Source organism: Hylobates moloch, unplaced genomic scaffold, assembly GCF_009828535.3.
Source record: "Hylobates moloch isolate HMO894 unplaced genomic scaffold, HMol_V3 SCAFFOLD_1, whole genome shotgun sequence".
Lineage (NCBI taxonomy): Eukaryota > Metazoa > Chordata > Mammalia > Primates > Hylobatidae > Hylobates > Hylobates moloch.
Genome location: NW_026652276.1, coordinates 45510158 through 45530929, shown reverse-complemented (window position 1 = coordinate 45530929; position 20772 = coordinate 45510158). Strand labels below are relative to the sequence as shown.

The following is a 20772-nucleotide window of genomic DNA, read 5'->3' as shown; positions in this document are numbered from 1 at the left end:
AATCTTGGCTCACTGCAACCTCCGCTTGCTGGGTTCAAGTGATTCTCGTGCCTTAGCTTCCTGTGTAGCTGGGATTACAGGTGCATACCACCAGGCCCAGCTAATTTTTGTATGTTTAGTAGAGACAAGGTTTCACCATGTTGGCCAGGCTAGTCTCAAACTCCTGGCCTCAAGTGATCTACCCTCCTCGGCCTCCCAAAGTCTATAGCTCTCTTTTTAACCTACTTATCAGTTATAAGAGGCAAGCTGAAAAGGAGGAGCAAGGCTTAATAAAAACAGCTTTATATGGTCATTTTTCTGTTCACTTCTGCCATCTTTATTTTAAGTAACTCATACCCAGTGAACACATTTTGTGGATCTGTTTAAAGACAGGCATTGCAGGAACTAAGACACAGCTAATCTGTTTTGCTCTTCCTCTAACCAGCACCAACATCCTGTGCGTCAGGGCTTCTGTGTTTGCTGATGTTTTTGGAAAGTTGTTTCCTTAGATATCCCCATGGTTTACTTCCTCACCTCCTTCAAGTCATTATTCAAATGTCACCTTTTTTGTTTGCTGTTTTTGAGACAGTGTCTGCAGTCTCTACCTCCTGGGCTCAAGCAATCCTCCCACCTTACCTCCCAAGTAGCTGGCACTACAGGTGTGCGCCACCACACCCAGCTAAATTTTTTGTATTTTTTGTAGACATAGGGTTTTACCATGTTGCCCAGACTGGTCTTGAACTCCTGAGCTCAAGAGATCTGCCCGCCTCAGCCTCCCAAAGTGCTGGGATTATAAGTGTGCACCATGGTACCCAGCCAAATGTCACCTGATCCCCTATTGAAAACTGCAACTTTCCCCTGCCCCCAATATTCCTTATTTTCCTCCTTTTTTCCCAGAACACTTATCACCAGCCAATGTCCCGTATATGTTATGTATTTATTTTATTATCTAATCCTATTAAAACAAAAAAGCATCCCAACCCATGAGGGTATGGATTTGTATATTTTACTCAATACCTTATCCTAAGGTTTACAAAGTAGATGCTAAGTACTTTTTTTTTTTTTCCAATAATATACTTGGTCCAAAGTCCACAAAAAAGAATAGCTGTCAGAATTATTACCGATTATCTAATTGTCTAATGACAATCTCAAATGGTCTAAAGACAATCTCAAATTATGATCTTTAGATTGTTATTTTAAAAGAAAAATAAATTACTGTAAGCCCAATTGCAAAACAATTTTAGTTTTTATAAGATACTCATACAAAATTATTTGATGCTTATTGTTACCTCCTTGGTTATTAATAAATGTGAAACTCTAGGGTCAAGTCATAATTTCTTGACATCTAAAGAAAACAGATGGTGCATTTGATCTGAAGTATCTCAAGTGCAGATCTTGTTACATACATTAAGTGGTTCAAGAATGTTGAGATGTACAAGGCAGACCATCAACTTCACTGTGATATCTATTGGTACGCCATCAGGTATAGTGCAGGTAACATTCTCAGGAGCTGGAGAATAGACAGACAAGAAGCAGTTCCTATATGCAAGCTTAAGATGTGTATCTTCTATGTAAGATCTCATTTATTTCATTCAAAGCAAATGATTCCACAGTCAATTCTTAGTGTGGCCAACTCTATTAATAAGTTCTTATATCTCTCTCGGTCTGTCCTTTGGTAGCAAGTATGCTTCCTATTCAATTTCTAATATCTTATGTACTTACCCAAAACTTACTTTCACACCTTCTACTAAACTACGGAGAACTAAAAAGACAAAAACAATGAGGATATTTAAACCCTCTCTTTTTTTTTCTTGAATTGAAAAGTCTCTTTTTAGTGTTCACTAGAAACAGGCTAAGAAAAGGATAAAATAATACTGTTATTTTCTAAAACCTCATTACAAATAATTTTTAAAGCCCTGGGAAATTAAAGGAATTTTTATCTACATTTAAAGTAGTTTGCAAAGTCTAATAAATTCCAAATAAGTTTACATGTTTTCGTTTTAGAAAAACCTGAAGTATAGAGGACATTACAGATGTATCCTAAGTGGTGAAATAAAAAATTACTTTGGCCGGGCGCGGTGGCTCACGCTTGTAATCCCAGCACTTTAGGAGGCCAAGGCGGGCGGATCACGAGGTCAGGAGATCGAGACCATGGTGAAACCCTGTCTCTACTAAAAATGCAAAAAAATTAGCCGGGCGTGGTGGCGGGCGCCTGCAGTCCCAGCTACTCGGAGAGGCTGAGGCAGGAGAATGGCGTGAACCCGGGAGGCGGAGCTTGCAGTGAGCCGAGATCGCGCCACTGCACTCCAGCCTGGGTGACAGAGTGAGACTCCATCTCAAAAAAAAAAAAAAAAAATTACTTCAAGAATTAAATAACTGTATCTGCTTTACAGAACTTGTCATATAAATTATGACAGTCTTCCATACCTTCAGGTTCCACATATGCAGATTCAACCAACTGCAGATCAAAAATGTTAAGGGGAAAAATATATATATATATATAAATTAAATAATAATACAAACTTAAAAAGCAATACAGTTTAACAGCTATTTACATAGCATTTACATTGTATTAAGTATTAGGTTGGTGCAGAAGTAATTGTGGTTTTACCATTAATATTATAAGTAATCTAGAGATGATTTAAAGTATACAAGAGAAGGTACATAAGTTATATGCAAATAATACACTATTTTATATAAGGGATTTGAATATCCAAGGATTTTGGTACGAGGGGTATCCTGGAGCCAATCTCTCATGAACACTGAGGGGAGACTAGATTGCCTAAAATTACCAAGTTATAGGAGGATTTGGACAAGTTTAATTAAGAGACTGTTTTTATCACTGAGCTCTAAGCCAATAACTGGTATCAGAAATCCAATTGAGATATTTAGTCTGCTCAACGAGAGAGCAGAATTTACCTACCATGTAAATTTACTCACACAAAGCCCTGAGCTCCATGAGGACAAGAACCATGTCTAACTCAAGGCTGTATCCACAGCACATTTCTTCTGTAGACAGTAGCTAAAGTCACCTGTCTGAGTAAGGACTAAACACAATGCAGTCATTTTAATGAGCCTTTGACTTTACTAAAATGGGATTCTATCTTTATCATGTATGGGTTCTACATTCCAACTGTATCACTTTGATTTTCTTTCTAGAAATGCTGTTTGCTAACAGTCTGAAATGTTGGTGTCCCACCAAAATACCTGTGTTGATACCTAACCCCCAAGGTTATTAAGAGGTGGGTCTTGGGAGGTGACTATGTGGGTGGGATTTGTGCCCTTGTACAAGAGGTCTGAAGAAGCTTGTTTGTCCCTTTTGCCACGTGAGGAAACAGCAAGAAGGCACCATCTATGAGAAAAGGGCCCTCACCAGACACCAAATCTGCTGGTGCCCTGGACTTCCTAATCTCTAACTGTGAGCAATAAATTTCTGTTGTTTATACATTACCCAGTCTAAGGTCTTTTGTTAGAGAAGTCCAAACGGACTAAGACACTGTTCAATAAAACATATCTACGTGTTTTAACTTTCAGCAAGAAAGTTATAGTATATGAAATACTTTAAATCTCAGCATAGGCCTTAAAGATATAGTGTGTATAGATGCATAGGTCAAAAACCCTGCTTTCATATCAAATCACAAAGTAAAACTCAACCTTATGTTGAATGCAAGATGTATGCCTCAAATCAAGTGATTCAGGAAAGCTGAAAATAAAAGGACAAAGGTATAACAGGCAGGTGCAAACAAAAAAAAAATAGGTGTCACAATCTCAATATGTGACAATGTAGAATTCAGACCAACTATATTTAAAAAGGTAAGAAAGTCACTTCATAATGCTACAGGGCAGTGCTACTCAAACTAGTCTGGGACCTGTGCAAGTACACAAACTGTTACCAGTTCAGTCAGGTAAGTATGGAGATTGAGAGTAAGTATTTAGATACTTTAATGGCAACTTGACAATGCTAAGGAAAGCAGTATATATATTTATAGCCCCTACCGCTTATATATTATTAACTAACATTTAACAACACTATCTTTTAAAAAGCTTGTCTTTGTGTCACTGATACTTTATTCTCCTGAACTCCCATTAGGTCTTTCACATTTAGAAGAATTTAAAAATGTGACTATCAATAGACAATGCATAATCTACCATAAATGGTCTCATTTTTTAAAATGCATACTAAAAAACTACCTTTGCTCACTTTGGATCTGTTTTGATCTCCTAGTCTTCTGGATATATCTTTTTCTTTAAAGTTATTTCATCAACTCTAAGCTGCCAGATTTCAGATGCACCATTATTTTACATGCTAAAAAATAAAGAAGCCACTACTTAAACTCTAACCTGTTGTTGATTTATGTTAATATGTGCCAGGAAGGAAGGGAGGGAGGGAGGGAGGGAGGGATGGAAGTAAACTATATTAAACAACAAAATGATTATATCTACAATTAAAACTTGAACAGTTGGTATTTCTCTACCAGGTTTTCCAAACAAAGGACAGATTTTCAACACAATTAAGAAAAATCTTAAACAGAAATTATGACAGTAAAATAATAACTTAATTGGGCCTTGGCTCGTGCCTAGGCCAGGCCCTAGTAAAGTATCGAAACTGGCAAAGCCTCCTTCACATGCCCTAATCCATGCTTTCACCCACAATTTCTACTCCTTATTCTACTCATTCACACCACCCTGATGACTCAACAGCCCCAACCACAGCCTGTGATCTGGTCCTGCTCTTCCAAGCAGCGCTCCTACACCCTGTGACTCTATCTGGATCACACTCCCCATGGGTGTCTGCTTAAACTGGGCCTCTATAAACATCTTCTGATCGTTGTATACTGCCCTCCTCTATTTTCCCATAACATCAACTTTGCTACAGAAATTATCACACAACTCTTAAACTGTATGCACCTCATTTGAAGACCTCTTCCCCCCTCCACTTCCTTGAGAGCAGTAAATATCACACTCATCTGCATAGTCTCCACACACCTAGCAGTCCCTTACAAGAAACTTACTGAACTGGGTTTCCCTTCCCCAGCAACTTTCCACTTCAACATTTATCTGTCCCACATCTCACCTTGGGCCTTACTCTCTATGAATTAGCAGATTGGCTTGTGTAAGTGAATTACTACTCACCTTTAGGATGGATCATATTTTAAATAACAGTTTTTGTTTTTGAATAATTATGCCTTAGCCCAAAGGATTACATAATGATGGAATTTTTAGGCATCATGACAGGCCACGGAGGGAGCTGTTTTGAACCAGGCAGGACTCAGTACCAACTCACTTCCACAGATTCCATCAAAATCCTCACAGGGTAAGGATTGAAGGTACTATACAGGAATTCTCTTACAAGAGCCAGGTTATATACTCTGCTCACAAAGATCAATTTTGCTACAACTTGATATAGGGTCTTGAATGTTAATATTTTTACAGAATAGGTTAATGAGTATGGTACAAAGAAACTGCAAGCCACACTTAGGTATAACTTTCTAACCAGATCACTAATTACAGATTTGAGTTTTCAAACAATGTAGGATAATCATATTAGTTTCTACTTATTATGTAAATGCTTAAGCTTAAAGTCGAATGTTTTAAATAAGAGTATTTTAGGTCCTATTTGAAAAGTAAATTGCTTCAGTGCTAAAGGCTTTTGATAAACTTAAGTAATTCGTTTTTTTTCCTATAAAAGTGAATGAAAAAGACTGTCAATGAAAAATGCCATGTTCCAATGGACATACAGGGACTGAAAACAAATTTTTTTAAAGATTACTTGTAAGTCAATACTCACAAGATATGAAATCTCTGAGAAAAAAATGCTTCTTGGGAAAACTTATTATGAGAACTATCAACTCACCACAGTATGAAATAAATTTTCACTGTAAAACACCACCTTATGACCAAGAGAGGATTATATACACTTTCCTAAGCAGAGGAAACTACAACCTTTATTCTCTTCTGAGGTGCCTTCTTCTGAAGTTTTTTTTTCCAGCGCAATTCCAGAAAAATCTGTAATTACCTAAAAGAATGGGAAAGAAGGAAATAAAATATGTATGAAAAACCATTTCATAATGCAAAGATTTGTACAGTTATTTCAAATAATCCCTAATATAAAGATGGGCTATAAAAAGAAAGTCTTTTAAAAATGAGAAACCCTGTGACACATTAACATTTTAATATCCTATTAACTAATGCAAACTCAATGTATATAACTTCTCTATATCAAACCAACCTACTTTCCCCCAACCAGCTTAAGAACTAAATCACAGCAATTCATCTGACTGTTGAGTCCTACTACCCTGAAGTACAGACATACTTAGCACCTGTGATAATGGCAATATTTTTTATGTAACTACACTTCATATTTCATACTGAATTGCTACAGAATCTAGAAATCACTTGTTTCCATATAGACTTTAAATATATACATAATTTAATATATAACTAAAACGAAGAACTGCCAATTTTTAAGAAATTTCCAGAACACAGAAACACATTCAAAACCTAACAGAGAAACACGTAAGCATTCCTACCTCCAAAGCTTTGTCATACTGTTTGTTAGAAATATATAGTTCAGCTGCTATGTTAACATCTTCCATGGAGACTAGGCCCTGGTGTTTTGAGAAAGCTTCATCAATTATGTTAATAGCAGAAGTAACATCATTAGCTTCATAGTAACTCCTAAAAAAAAGTGGCAAAATGGATGAATATTTACTTAATTATAAAACTCATTTCCTTGCTTAGGCTACCTAACAATGAACAGTGATTTTCATTTTCTTGGAATTTGAGAGGAATGTGTATTTCCTTAAAATTATATTCAGAACTGATCCAGAAAAAATGTGCAAAGTCAGTAAAACAGTGTCATAATTTCAAGCATCTCACTCTCCAAATGCTACCTCCTATCATTCCAGCTCATTCCCTCTGTAATCCAATACCAACTCTTCTACCTCAACAGATCTACAAAGCATAGGTCCTACCACGTTTTCACTATCGCCTACACCCTGCCTGGGCTCACTTTCTTCCTTCTCCATGGCCCAACATTATAGTTATTCCTTTGCATACATCCTCAGTTCTCTTGCCCTGCTCTCTCTTGATCAAAATCACTCAATAAAACTCCAAGCCTGGTTAAAATCCAACTATATCTACTCTTCACCACCACCTGCCCAGCTGACCATGTTGACTGGTCTCACTCTAAACTGATGACCAATAGCCTCAAGCAGGTCCATGGTACTAATGAGCAGTATTACTACAGTTACCTATTTCAGTACTTCTCAAACTTGAATATGCATATGGACCAACGGGCTATCTTGTAAAAACGCATATTCAGATCCAGTAGAGCTGGGGCAGGCCTGAGATCCTGCATTTCTGACAAGCTTCCAGGTGATGCAAATACTGCCAGTCTGTGGGGCAGTAATGTCCTAGACAACTACTGACATCTCTGTCTTTTCAAACCTCCAGAGTCTCCCAGTCCTCACTCTCAGTTGATGGCCTTGCTCAACATTTTTACCAAGAAAAGAGAATTAAATCAGAACATCCCACATATTTCCAGCACATCTACCTACTTACCAGTATCTTTGGCCATATCATCTGCCTTCCCCTTTATCAAGGATAAATAATTGTATACACGAAAATAACCCCTAGTTTGATCCCATTCCCTATAATCTACTTAAGGATATTGCTCAGACAATTGTCTCTTCCCTCACAAATCTTCAATGTGTCCCTCAATTTTTGATTACTCCCATCTAAATAAAGATAAATTGTACTTTTTCTCAACTTAAAAAATTCTCCCACCCCTACAACCCATTCCTCTACTCCTCTTGCAAATTCCCCCAAAGTTGTCCATCCCCCATACCCTGTCTTCAATGCCTCTTTCCATTCTCTTTTTAACCTAATCCAATCAACTTTTCCTCTCCCCATTCTGCCAGTATTTCTAATCTCCTTGTTGCTAAATCTGTCAATTCTCAGTGCTCATTTTACGTGATCTATCTGCAGTATTTCACACAGATGATCATCCCTCCTACTTGAAGTGCTTTCTTCAATTAAATTGTAGAACATCACACTGTCCTCAGTTTCCTGCTACTTCACTGGCCATTTTCTTTTAGTCTCCCAGCTATTTCTTCTTCCTTCCGACTTCTAAACACTGAAGTGCCTTAGGGTTCAGTCCTCTATGCCCTCCCTGTCCACCTCCCCAACCCACTCCTCATATTCAATACATCAGAAAATCTTGAGAGCTCAGCCTTCAAAATACATACATAATCTGATTACTTCGTACCAGTTCCTGCTGCTTCCATCCTGGTCCATGTTACCATTTTCCCTTCTATGTATCACTACAGTAATTTTCTAACTGGTCTCCATGCTTCTGCCTTTCCACTGTTCAATCTATTCCTAAAAGAGCAGCCAGAATTGATGCACTTAAAATTTAAGTCAGACCATGTCACTTTTCTACTCAAAATCCTCCAGTGATGGAAATACTCGTTCAGAATAAAAGCCAAAGCCCTTACAACAGCCCAAAAGGGCTAAATGATCTATTCCTCTCATACCTCTCTGCACTGCTCCCCTTAATTCTTCAGCTTCCCTAACCATACTTTGCACTTCCTATTTCCTTCACCTGTGATACTCTTCCCTGAATATCTGTTCTCATACCTACTTCAGTTCACCTTTAGTCAGTATGACCATAATACAGAGAATTAAGTCCTTCTCTAACCAGCCTATCTTAAAATAACACATCCCCACCCCATACCTCAAATTCCTATCCCTTTTTCCTGCTTTGTTTTTCTTCATATCACTTATCAACATCTGATGTACTACATATTTAGCTGTTTATTTATTGCCTATGTCTCCCACTGAAATGTAAGCTTTACAAGAGCAGGGGATTTTTAAAACTTGTTCAATAGTGGATACCTTGGTTTCCTGTATAGTACCTAGTGCCAAAGATATATTCAATAATATTTCTGGAGGGAAAGTAGGGACCAAAGGGAAAGCCTAAACAGAAGTTACAGTGATAGAACTCCACGTAGGAAAGACCTCAATGGCAGTGGCAGAACTGACAATCATCACTCTTTCCCAAAAAAGTAGTATATCTAATAGAAGTGGAAAATCAATTTACTATCATAGGCCACCTAACATTTCACAAAGTCAAAGGATACTGGACTAACCACTGTGACAGCTACAGATTTAACAACAAATAACCTATGAAGACCCTCAGTGCTCATGGTATTCCATCAGAGGTCACCTTAGGGTTGCCTTGCCTCAACAAATTTCCTAGAAATGTTTTCTAGTAGTCCTATGTAACCCATCCCTGGGAGGGTAAGGGACAGTTTCACAGCTAAGTATCATTGTAATAAAGGCCATGGAATTAATAGGGTCACCCCTAATGTACCCTGATGGAGATGGTTACTCCTAGAACAAAATATCATATGATATCTCTAGAATGGAAACCATATCACAAGGCATTACTCAGCCAAAATGTTTCCTACTTTGTTTTGCTGCGCAGCATACCAGAGAAGTAAATGCAGTAGGGCATATTTTAGAATAAAAGATATACCACAGTCAATAATGTGCCAACTGTAAAAGAGAATTTTTATAGTCTTAAAATATTATATACTGGCTCTAGATAAAATAATAGACGATCCCAAATCATTTAACATTTCATTGGCACATCTGCAATAAAAAATAATTTTTAATTATTGCAAATATACACACTTTTGACTAAGTTTGGAAACCTGAGAAATTACTCTTCCTTTTAGGACATGTCCCATTTTTAAGCCTCTGAGCACTTGAAATGTAACCTTATATACACAATTTTCTAAGCAATGACACAGTTGACTTGGAAACAGAAAAGTACTGAAAATTCGGTACCATCTAAAATACAGGGCTGGGCGCGATGGCTCATACAGGTAATCCTAGCACTTTGGGAGGCCAAAGCAGAAGAAATGCTTGAGGTCAGGATTCGAGACCAGCCTGAACAACACAGCAAGACCTTGTCTCTACAAAAAAAAATTAAAAATTAGCCGGGTGTGCCGGGCGCGGTGGCTCACGCTTGTAATCCCAGCACTTTGGGAGGCCGAGGCGGGCGGATCACGAGGTCAGGAGATCGAGACCACAGTGAAACCCCGTCTCTACTAAAAATACAAAAAAATTAGCCGGGCGTGGTGGCGGGCGCCTGTGGTCCCAGCTACTCGGAGAGGCTGAGGCAGGAGAATGGCGTGAACCCGGGAGGCGGAGCTTGCAGTGAGCCGAGATTGCGCCACTGCACTCCAGCCTGGGTGACAAAGCAAGACTCCGTCTCAAAAAAAAAAAAAAAAAAAAAAAAAAATTAGCCGGGTGTGGTGGCGTGCACCTATAGTCCCAGCTATTCGGGAGGCTGGGTGAGAGGATCACTTGAGTTCGGAAGTTCATGGCTGCAGTGAACTATAAACATGCCCTTATACTCCAGCCTGGGTGACAGAGCAAGACCCTGTCTCAAAAAACAAAACAATAAAACACATAGGGCAAAACACTTCTTGAACTTCAATGCAAAGTACATTCTATCCCAAATATATGCTTTGATTTGCAAAACAACATTAACAGGAGCAAGTAGATCTGTTTCACTCCAAACTTACTTTGCCATATCTCTAGCCAGCTGCATAAAACGTTCGCCATCAGATGGAGACAAAAGGTTTAAAATACGCCTATAACCATCCATGGCCATTTTATGATCACCCATCTGTTCATAAAGGCTTGATCGCTCCCACAGATAACGGACATTAGTAGGTTCATATTTAAGAGCTAAAAAGAAAGAAATACAAATTATTTACCACAAAAAGGGGTGCATGGTACCTGGATGTGATCCATCATCTTCTCAGAAAATTTAATAAGCAAACTAATCCATCAAATGGAACAAAGGGAGTTATTCTGAATAAATCTATTTTCACAGGAACTCTTGACTAGGTTTGATGTAAGAGCAGATAGAATCTGAATTTCAATAGTAATCTTCTTAATGTGGTCAATCTAGTCTGATGTTAATCCTCAAGGAACAGCTTAGAACCAACACTGATCTTAGTGAGAAACTGAAGGTACTGTTCATCTACCGACTTTTGTGTTGTATTATCTCACAACATTCAAAAAGTCCCTGATAAACATGAGAACAGAGGAACCCCAAATACTTACCTCTAGAGCAACACACAATGGAAACAAACTTATCTCAGCCAATATCACACCCCAGAGTAGCAAATACAATGATCAAAAAACCTATTATGTAACAGCTTGTAAAAGTGAAAAAAAAAAAAATTTAAATTACCTTTTGTATAGCAAAAAATAGCCTGCTTAATATTGTCTTGTTCCAGAGACATTTCTGCCAGTCTAACCCATTCTTCTGTGTCACTGGGATTTAAATGTGCAGCAATCAACTCAAACTGCAATGATTTTTCCATGTCACCTTGGTCCTCATATATCATGGCAAGAGTAGAGAATGGCTCATAAGCCAGAGGAGCTGTAACAAATTAAAAAAATAAATTCCACTGGCTGAGAGAGGTGGCTTGAGTTGATGTCAATCCCATGGTTCAAACTGCATGTCTTTTTTTTAAATACCTAAACTCTTCAAATCACTCTAGCAGAATTATACAAACTGCTTAAGGCAAGTTAAAATAAATGCTAGATTATATCTGCTTTATTTTCATACATTTTTAGCATTTTTAAAGCATTGCTTTCTCTAAGCAAGGTATAATTTCATGAAAAATCCTAATCTCTACCACATCTTCCTCATGAAAATCCCCCTTTGCTTAGGATAAACATGGCTCAATATCAGCAAGTTCATCCCAATAAACACCAGCCACATCAGTGGGGTTGAATCTTCATGATTTAGCTCCCACACCAAGGAGTATGGTATGAACGAATAGATGGTAACTAAGCAGCAGCTAAACAGATTATCAAAGTGACTGGCTAATCTACATTTCTGAAATACTGTTTCTGAAACAAAATTCAAAGATTATGAAGTATTAAAGTCAAAGATTTTTGTCAAAAACAATTATAAACTAAAATAAAGGAACAAATAATATTGGAAAGTAGGAACCAAATGAAATATACTAAAGGAAAAAGTCTGTTTAATCTTAAGCAGTAGCCTCAAATTACCCTAATGAATAATCCAGGAAATTATAATAAGACTTCTAAAAGGACCCTAGTCTAACCAAAAAGAAATGTCAAACTATTGAAAAGATAAAAGTTCACTGTATTACAGCTATCCAAACCACTCTTCAGAGCATAATTTGGAAAAACATCAAGGAAACAAAACAATAAATATAAGTAGTTAAAAAATCACACTGAAGATATCATTTAATATGTCCAAGATGCACCATTTAACTGAGAGATAAGATGACAAGTTTAAACTGCCTTTTACCAAAAAAATAGATTAACATAATCTAGTACTGCATGATCTAGAAAACAAAAGGAAAAAAGAAAGCTCTTCAAGTGGCTTTAACATATTTGCCATACTGACAATTCAAAAGTCTAAATCTCTCAACTGAAACATTAGAAAAAAAGTAACTGAAATTCAACAAGTATTAATGACATCTCATTGAATCATACTCTGAGATTTTCATTTTCTTGTGAAAAATGGCAATTACCATTACCACAATCACCCTTAAGCTTCTGAACATATTTTCCAAATAGTACTGTGAAGTGCTCCCCCATTTGTTTTAAGTCAGACTATTAAACCACTATTATTAATAAAGTCCCCACAGAAAACACCTTGTCTTATGATTTCCATGCACATCAATATCGCCTCTTCACGTTCTCCTCGAGCAAAACGAATGTTGGCTTCACCCATGAGACCTCTCAGAGCTCTGGGAAGTTTACTCCGAGGCCTTTTCTCCTGCATGGAAGAAAAATGACATTTACATTAAAATATAGTGAAGTCTTAGATTTCAATTCCAGCCATATTAATAAATATAGAATATAATGAAACTGAAATTTTCCTTTAAAAATTTTCAGTTTTCAAAACCCAGAACTAAATAGTTCCAATTCTAATTGACTCTTTAACATTAAAGTTTATAAAGTCTAAAATTGGCCATACGTGGTGACTCATTCTTGTAATCTCAGCACTTTGGGAGGCTGAAGCAGGCAGATCACCTGAGGCCAGGAGTTCGAGACCAGCCTGGCCAACAGAGTGAAACCCATCTCTACTGAAATACAAAAAAAATTAGCCAGGCATGGTGGTGCACACCCATAATCTCAGCTACCTGGGAGGCTGAGGCATGAGAATCACTTGAACCTGGGAGGCGGAGGTTACAGTGAGCCAAGATCACGCCACTGCACTCTAGCCTGGGTGACAGATCAGGACTGTCTCCTTTAAAAAAAAAAAAAGTCTAAAACTCAACTGCAGGAAAAAAAAAAAGTGGTCAGAAGTTACTAAATTACTAATTAGAATAATAACAAATGTAGAGCTGGATGCTGCAAAATGGATTTATATTCCAGAATTATGATGTAATTTACTGAAGATCCCCCTTCTTTCAAATTTACCCACTCAAAATGAACTTGTTTAAAAAAGTATCAAGTTATAGTATGGACACGGACATATTTTTTAAGACAGGGTCTCACTCTGTTGCCCAGGCTGCAGTGCAGTGGAGTGACCTCAGCTCACTGCAGCCTCGACTTCCCGGGCTCAAGCATCCTCCCACCTCAGCCTCCAGAGTAGCTAGGACGACAGGAGTGCACTACCACACCTCGCTAGTTTTTTAAAAAGTTTTTTGTAGAGACAGAGCCTCACTATGTTGCCCAGGCTGGTCTCCAACTCCTGAGCTCAAGCAATCCTCCTGCCTCAATCTCCCGAACTGCTGCCATTACAGGCATGAGCCATTGTGCCTCACCAGTATGGATCTTTTAATAGGAAAAGCGCAGTCCATTTTGACATATGCAATAATTAAGGTTTTGTCTGTGTGTCTGTGTGTGTTAGATTCTACCTTTCTAGCATTTTTAAAAAAATAAATGGCCCAAGTGGTTTAAATGAGCCACTTTGCTTTGACTTTATTTATTGTATTGTATTGTATTGTATTGTATTGTATTGTATTTATTTTTTTGAGACAGGGTCTCGTTCTGACACCTAGGCTGAAGTGCTGCAGCCTTGACTTCCGCGGCTCAGGTGATCCTCCTACCTCTGCCTCCGGAGCAGCTAAGCTACAGGCACACCACCATGCCTGGCTATAATTAAGGTTTTACATAAACATTATCTAATAGGAAACATAATAAACAAATAACAATAGTTGTGTCATAGTATTTCCTTTCGTACAGTTTGAATTGTTTCCCAGGTATAACTTAACAGACTTCTTTTTCAATTACTATGTTACTTTCTTCATTGTTTACAAATACCAAAATAAGTAAAAATTTACTTTCATCATTTTCTTGGTTTCACGATTGAGAACCATCTCCAATACAAATACATCGCCCGCAGTGGGTTGCTCAGGTGTTTCTTCCTCCTCCTCCTCCTCCTCTTCTTCTTCCTCTTCCTCCTCATCATCTTCATTCTCTCCAAGCATGGAAGCAAAGACCTTGTGAACTGACTTACTCACTCCATCTGATGTTTCTCCTGAGAAAAGAGACACTGATGATGGGGGAGGGGTGCGGAAGCTGCAGAATTCTCAGTGAAAAACAAGTATTTTCTAAGTATAAATTTTTACCCCAGTAACACCAAATTTGAAAGTAAAAAATAGTAAATGAACTCCCTCAAAAACCAAACCAAAGAAGAAAGTTATCACAAAGCCATGTATTTTATTATATAGGAATAGCTGACTCATCCTTTAGACCTCATCCAGATTTATAGGCAAAATTAACTGAAAAATCAGAAGCACACCCAATAATACAGAGGAAAAAAATAGAAGAATTATAAGACATAGACCTAAGAACTAAACAAGCCTAGAAGTACGGAGCCCTGGTGGTATAGGATAGTGGTTAAAAGTGAGGGCTCTAGAGCCAAGCTGCCTGGTTCCAAACTTCACCTCCATCTATCACTAGCTGTGTAACCTAGGGGAAATTACTAAAGCTGCTCTATACATCAGTTTCTTTCTGCAAAAAGGGTTAATAATAATTTATAGGGCTACTCTGAGGACAAAATGAGTGTGAGTGTGTGTGTGTATATATACACTCAGTATGACTAGCATATAGTAAATGCCCATTAAATGCTATTATTAGTATTAAAATAACTTTATTTCAGGAAAAAAATAACATGACATAGTTCATTTGTATCTCAGGATACCACCATACTATAATATAATGACTTTTGAATGTCAATAATTATGACTTTGAATGATCAAGAAAAAGTTAAGTGCAGAAGCCAATTTTCTGTTAAAGCAGAGACATTGCTATGGTTTGAATATCTGTCCCCTCCAAGTCTCATATTGAAATTAATCCCCAATGTGCGAATATTGAGAGGTCTTTAAGAGGGGGCCTTTAAGAAGGACTGGGTCATGGGGCTCTGCTCTCATGAATAGATTAATCCATTCATCATTTAATGGGTTATCATGGGAGTGGAACTGGTGGCTTTACAAGAAGAGGAAGAGAGACCTGAGCTAGCATGCTCAGCTCCCTCACCATGTGATACCCTACATCATCTTGGGACTCTGGAGAGTCTCCACAAAGGTCCTCAACAGATATGGTTCCTCTACCTGGGACTTCTCAGCCTCCCTAACTATAAGAAATAAATTATTTTTCCTTATAAATTACCGAGTTTCAAGTATTCTGTTATAAGCAACAGAAAACACAAAGATAGACATGTAACATATTTCTAGAAAAGTTCCAACAAAATAGTTAAAATTTTAGGTATAGAGAGATATATTTATATTTATATCTCTCTATATATGTGTTCAAAATATATATGTATTTTTTGAGATGAAGTTTTCCTCGTTTCCCAGGCTGGAGTGCAATGGTGCAATCTCAGCTCACCGCAACCTCCACCTCCCAGCTTCAAGCAATTCTCCTGCCTCAGCTTCCCGGGGTAGCTGGGATTACAGGCATGCGCCACCACGCCCAGCTAATTTTGTATTTTTAGTAGAGACGGGATTTCTCCATGTTGGTCAGGCTGCTCTCAAACTCCCAACCCCAGGTGATCCGCCCACCTCGGCCTCCAAAAGTGCTGGGATTACAGGCGTGAGCCACTGTGCCCAGCCAAAAACTTTTTTCTTTTCTTGAGAGGGATTCTCACTCTGTCGCCCAGGCTGGAGTGCAGTGGCACGATCTCAGCTCACTGCAGCCTCCACCTCCCAGGTGATTCTCATGCCTCAGCCTCCTGAATAGCTGGGATTACAGGCATGAGCCACCAAACCTGGCTAATTTTTGTATTTTTAGTAGAGATGGGGTTTTGCCATGTTGGCCAGGTTGGTCTCGAACTCCTGACCTCAGGTGATCCACCCACCTTGGCCTCCCAAAGTACTGGGATTACAGGCTTGAGCTACCATGCCCGGCATTTGTTTTGTTTTGTTTAGATAGAGTCTTGCTCTGTCGCCCAGGCTGGAGTGCAGTGGTGCGATATCAGGTCACTGCAGCCTCTGCCTTCTGTGTTCAAGCAATCCATCTCAGCCTCCCTAGTAGCTGGGACTACAGGCATGTGCCAACACACCCAGCTAATTTTTCTATTTTTAGTAAAGATGGAGTTTCGCCATGTTGGCCAGGCTGGTCTTAAACTCCTCGCCTCAAGTGACCCACCCACCTCGGCCTCCCAAAGTGCTGGGATTATAAGCGTGAACCACTGCACCTGGCCTGTGTTCAAAAACTCTTACACATACTCACTTATGTGAAATACTTCAAATGAGATAATCGGTGTTTAATGAAGAACAGATTTTAAAAGCTACATGTTCTGAGCAATAAATATTATTTTGAAGTCATAAGGATCATATTCAAGAATTCTGAACATTCAAAATAAAGATGAAAAGAAATGTGTAAAATTTATCAGAGAAACAAAAGAACAAAGGAACAAAAGAAGAAAAATCGTATGATCCATCCTGATAGAAAGAAGCATTTGATAAAATCCAATACCCATTCCTAATAAAAATTCTTAGTCAACTAAAAATGAAAGGTAGTATCTTTCATTTCATGAGGAGTATCTACAAAAATTTTCCACAAACACAGTTGATGGTGAATTACTGAACTTTACTAAGAATGAGACAGTTGCCTACTGCCACCACTTCTGTTCAACATTTTGCTGGAGGTCCTAGCCAATGTAATAAGAAACAAAAGGCATAAAGATGGCAAGGAAAAAATAAAATTATCAAGTCACAGATGACATGATTATATACATAGAAGACCCAAAATAAATTTACATACAAACTATAAGAATAATTTAGCAAGGTTGCTGAACACGAAGTCAATATATAAAAATTATAGTTTAATATATCAGCAAATGAACTCAAAATGAAATTAAAAGATGATCCTTTCTTCATAGTGTGTAAGAATGGTGTGAAGAGCGAGAATTCAGTGGTGTATTTAGTACTGTCCAGAGGAGGACAACTAGTGACCATATATTTCAATTAGCTGACTGCCAAAGCTTGTTCAAAACTGACCCCTTCTGCTCTGGATACATGTTCATACTCACCAAGAGTCTTGGTAGAGTTCTGGGACAATTCTTTACTAGGAAATTAGGAGCTTCACATCTTAAAACGACGGATGACATTATTTGAGCTGAAGCCAGCCAGTCCTTGTGGGCCTGACTGCTCATGATGAGCCTGAATTGGACTCAGTTCACTCCTTTTTTACGGCCTGATGGCTAGCTTTTGGGAGCAGCTTTAGGTAACAGGACTGACAGGCACCCACTTGTGCCTGCTGCTACAGTAGCAACTTAAAACACCTGAGGAAAAAAAGAGCAGCTCTTCCCCTCAGCAGATAAGGAAGGACACACAAATTGTGAGAACAACTTCAGTCAGCTGCCTTTTTTTCTTCATCTTTTATGTTCAGGAGTATATGTGCAGGATGTCCAGGTTTGTTACATAGGTAAACATGTACCATGGTGGTTTGCTGCACAGATCATCCCATCACCTAGATATTAAGCCCAGCATCTATCAGCTGTTCTTCCTGATGCTCTCCCTCCCACAACACCCCTAATCCAAAAGGCCCCAGTGTCTGTTGTTTCCTCACCCCCTTTTGTCCCTGTGTTCTCATCATTCAGCTCCCACTTATAAGTGAGAACATGCGGTGTTTGGTCTTCTGTTCCTATGTTGGTTTGCTGAGGATAACGGCTTCCAACTCCATCCATGTCCCTGCAAAGGACATGATCTCATTCCTTTTTATCAGCTGCCTTTTCCACCCCACTTTCCTGGCAGAATAAGAAACTGTAACCACCAGTTTTCCCTCCTCTTTGCCCGTTTTTCCCCACTTGGTCCAGGGAGGTAGGAACAAATCTTGATTGTTTTCTGCCCATGCTACGACTGTCTGTTCTCTGTGTAAATGCTTATTTGTTTTCGAGGGAAAAGAACCAGACTGTACTTCTAACCCCTAGAACCAGACAGTTGTTATCAGACCCTATACATGAAGCTACATTCTAATTGACAGTTTAGCATCCCTGTTAACTTGATATGGTAGTAAATGGATACCCTGAGATATTATCAGCATTCTGATCCCTGGAAAAGGGTATCAATCACTGAAAATTAATAAATTTGCTTACTAGTTAATTAAGCTACGATGAGTTTAATTAGTCTGGGTGCACTAACCAAATTTAGTATCTGGACATCAAGGCTGAGGACTGGATGCTAGAATGAGGTAGCCTACCAAGACACCTATGCTGTGTGTGAAGTTCCGTGAGGGCAACCAACTTGCCTTCCACGCTAACATTTCTATCTTTTCTCCCTGTAACTAAAGCAGTGGTTTGGAAGCCATTTTATATCGAAGTGTAATTCATTACAATTTGAGGGAGTATAGTCTGGAAGTGATTAGTTACCAACTGAGAAGGCCAATTTAAAAAATAATCTTAAAAAGCTCCCAAACAAATACTGATGTCAATTTTAAACACTTTTCCAACACCAGAGCTCACAAAAAATAACCATTAGGGTATTCAATAACTCAACAAATATTTATTGGGCACCTACTATATAACCAAGCATTCTGTTCCTGATAAACCAGGTAATCAACAACAGAATATCACTGCAATGAAAATACAATGTTTCACTAAATTGCTTACATACTCTAAACATTCATTGCAGGAAGCACATAATTTTAACATACCTTCATTGACATCTTTGTCTTGGGATTTGGTAGAGTTAATTCCTGATGATGATGGAACTTCAGAGTCATCGGGATTTTCTTCAGCTGATAACTTTCCTTTTTCTTGAAGACTCTGTGATTGCAAATTAATTAATGATTCCAAAAAATAATGCAGACTTAGCTCTCCCCAGCCACAGAGTATCTGGTTCTAGTCCTAGCTTTGCCACTCAGGCATTTTGTGACCATGGGTTGGCAGTTTATAGAATAGGGCATTTGCCTAATTTTCTATTCCTACAAAACTTGAGCTGTGAACACATACACAGTAGGTGGAATCTAAGTTTGAATACTGTCAAAGCATTTCAAAGTACTTAGATCTTACCCTTCAATCTGTCATTTGTAAAAAAATAAAAATAAAAATAAAATAAAATATCTTAATATTCATTAATGAACACATTGTATCCTAATATTTTAAATAAAAAATGACTTGGTGGCTCACGCCTGTAATCCAACCACTTTGGGAGACCGAGACAGGCGGATCCCTTGAGCTCAGGAGTTTGAGACCCGCCTGGGTAACATGGAGAAACCCTGTCTCTACAAAAAATACAAAAATTAGCAGAGTGTGATGGCTCACACCTGTGGTCCCAGCTACTTGGAGGCTGAGGTAGGACTGCTTGAGTCTGGGAGGCGGAAGTTACAGTGAGCCGAGATCGCGTCACTGCACTCCAGCCTGGGTGACACAGCCAGACTCTGTCTGAAAATAAAATAAAATGAAATGAAATAAATAAAAAGATGAGTCCCTACTAGTCGCATGAATTATTAAAGAATCTGCCGGCCGGGCGAAGTAATCCCAGCACTTTGGGAAGCCGAGGCAGGTGGATCACGAGGTCAGGAATTTGAGACCATCCTGGCCAACATGGTGAAACCCCGTTTCTACTAAACATACAAAAATTAGCCGGACATGGTGGCAGGCGCCTGTAGTCCCAGCTACTCGGGAGGCTGAGGCAGGAGAATCGCTTGAAACCAGAAGGCCGAGGTTGCAGTGAGCCGAGATCATGCCAATGCACTCCAGCCTGGGCAACAAGAGCGAAACTCCGTCTCAAAAAAAACAAAAAAAAGAATCTGCCTTCGAACTTAAAAAGGTTGCATTACTTTTATTTTCTCTTGCACTTGAAGTAAGCAAGAAGATACAGAAAGTTCAGATATTTCTAAGTATGGGGAAAAAAAGGTATGGGTGAAGATTATCTTCTTATCGGACAATACTTTTTTATGGACTATTACTTCACACCAGTGGGAGACTCCTCAAAAACAGGAGCTCAATCGTTCCAGTTCAGAAAAGGAGACACTGGGGCCTAAGGAAGAGAGGTGAGCTGTCCACCCACCGTCACAAAACGACTTAGTGGCAAAGCTAGGACTAGAACCTGAAACTGACTCCCAACTCTTCTCCCCACCTCCCATTTAACTTACCAGCGTTAAGCTACCCTGAAATAAAAACGTAGTATTGGGGGAAAAAGACGAGGTTACCACCAAGACGAAAGCTTTTCGGTGGAGGAAAACGTTTTAAGGAGCTTAGCACAGGGATGAGGGGAGAAAACCGGAGTTTCTGTAAGATAAGGAAGAAACTGCTGAAAGTTCCCAGCCCAC

General features: G+C 38.7%; 1 protein-coding gene across 1 annotated transcript in view; it reads right to left on the bottom strand.

The window, feature by feature from the left end:
- The window catches only part of GTF3C3 (general transcription factor IIIC subunit 3), a 37355-nt gene that overhangs the window by 16314 nt on the left and 269 nt on the right, over positions 1 to 20772 (bottom strand). The window contains exons 2-9 of the mRNA XM_032755089.2: positions 19153 to 19264; positions 14337 to 14533; positions 12700 to 12823; positions 11255 to 11446; positions 10578 to 10743; positions 6510 to 6657; positions 5923 to 5995; positions 1386 to 1489 (exon numbers count right to left, since the gene is read on the bottom strand). Coding sequence (XP_032610980.1) covers positions 1386 to 1489; positions 5923 to 5995; positions 6510 to 6657; positions 10578 to 10743; positions 11255 to 11446; positions 12700 to 12823; positions 14337 to 14533; positions 19153 to 19264 — 1116 coding nt within the window. The remainder of the gene's footprint in view (positions 1 to 1385; positions 1490 to 5922; positions 5996 to 6509; positions 6658 to 10577; positions 10744 to 11254; positions 11447 to 12699; positions 12824 to 14336; positions 14534 to 19152; positions 19265 to 20772) is intronic.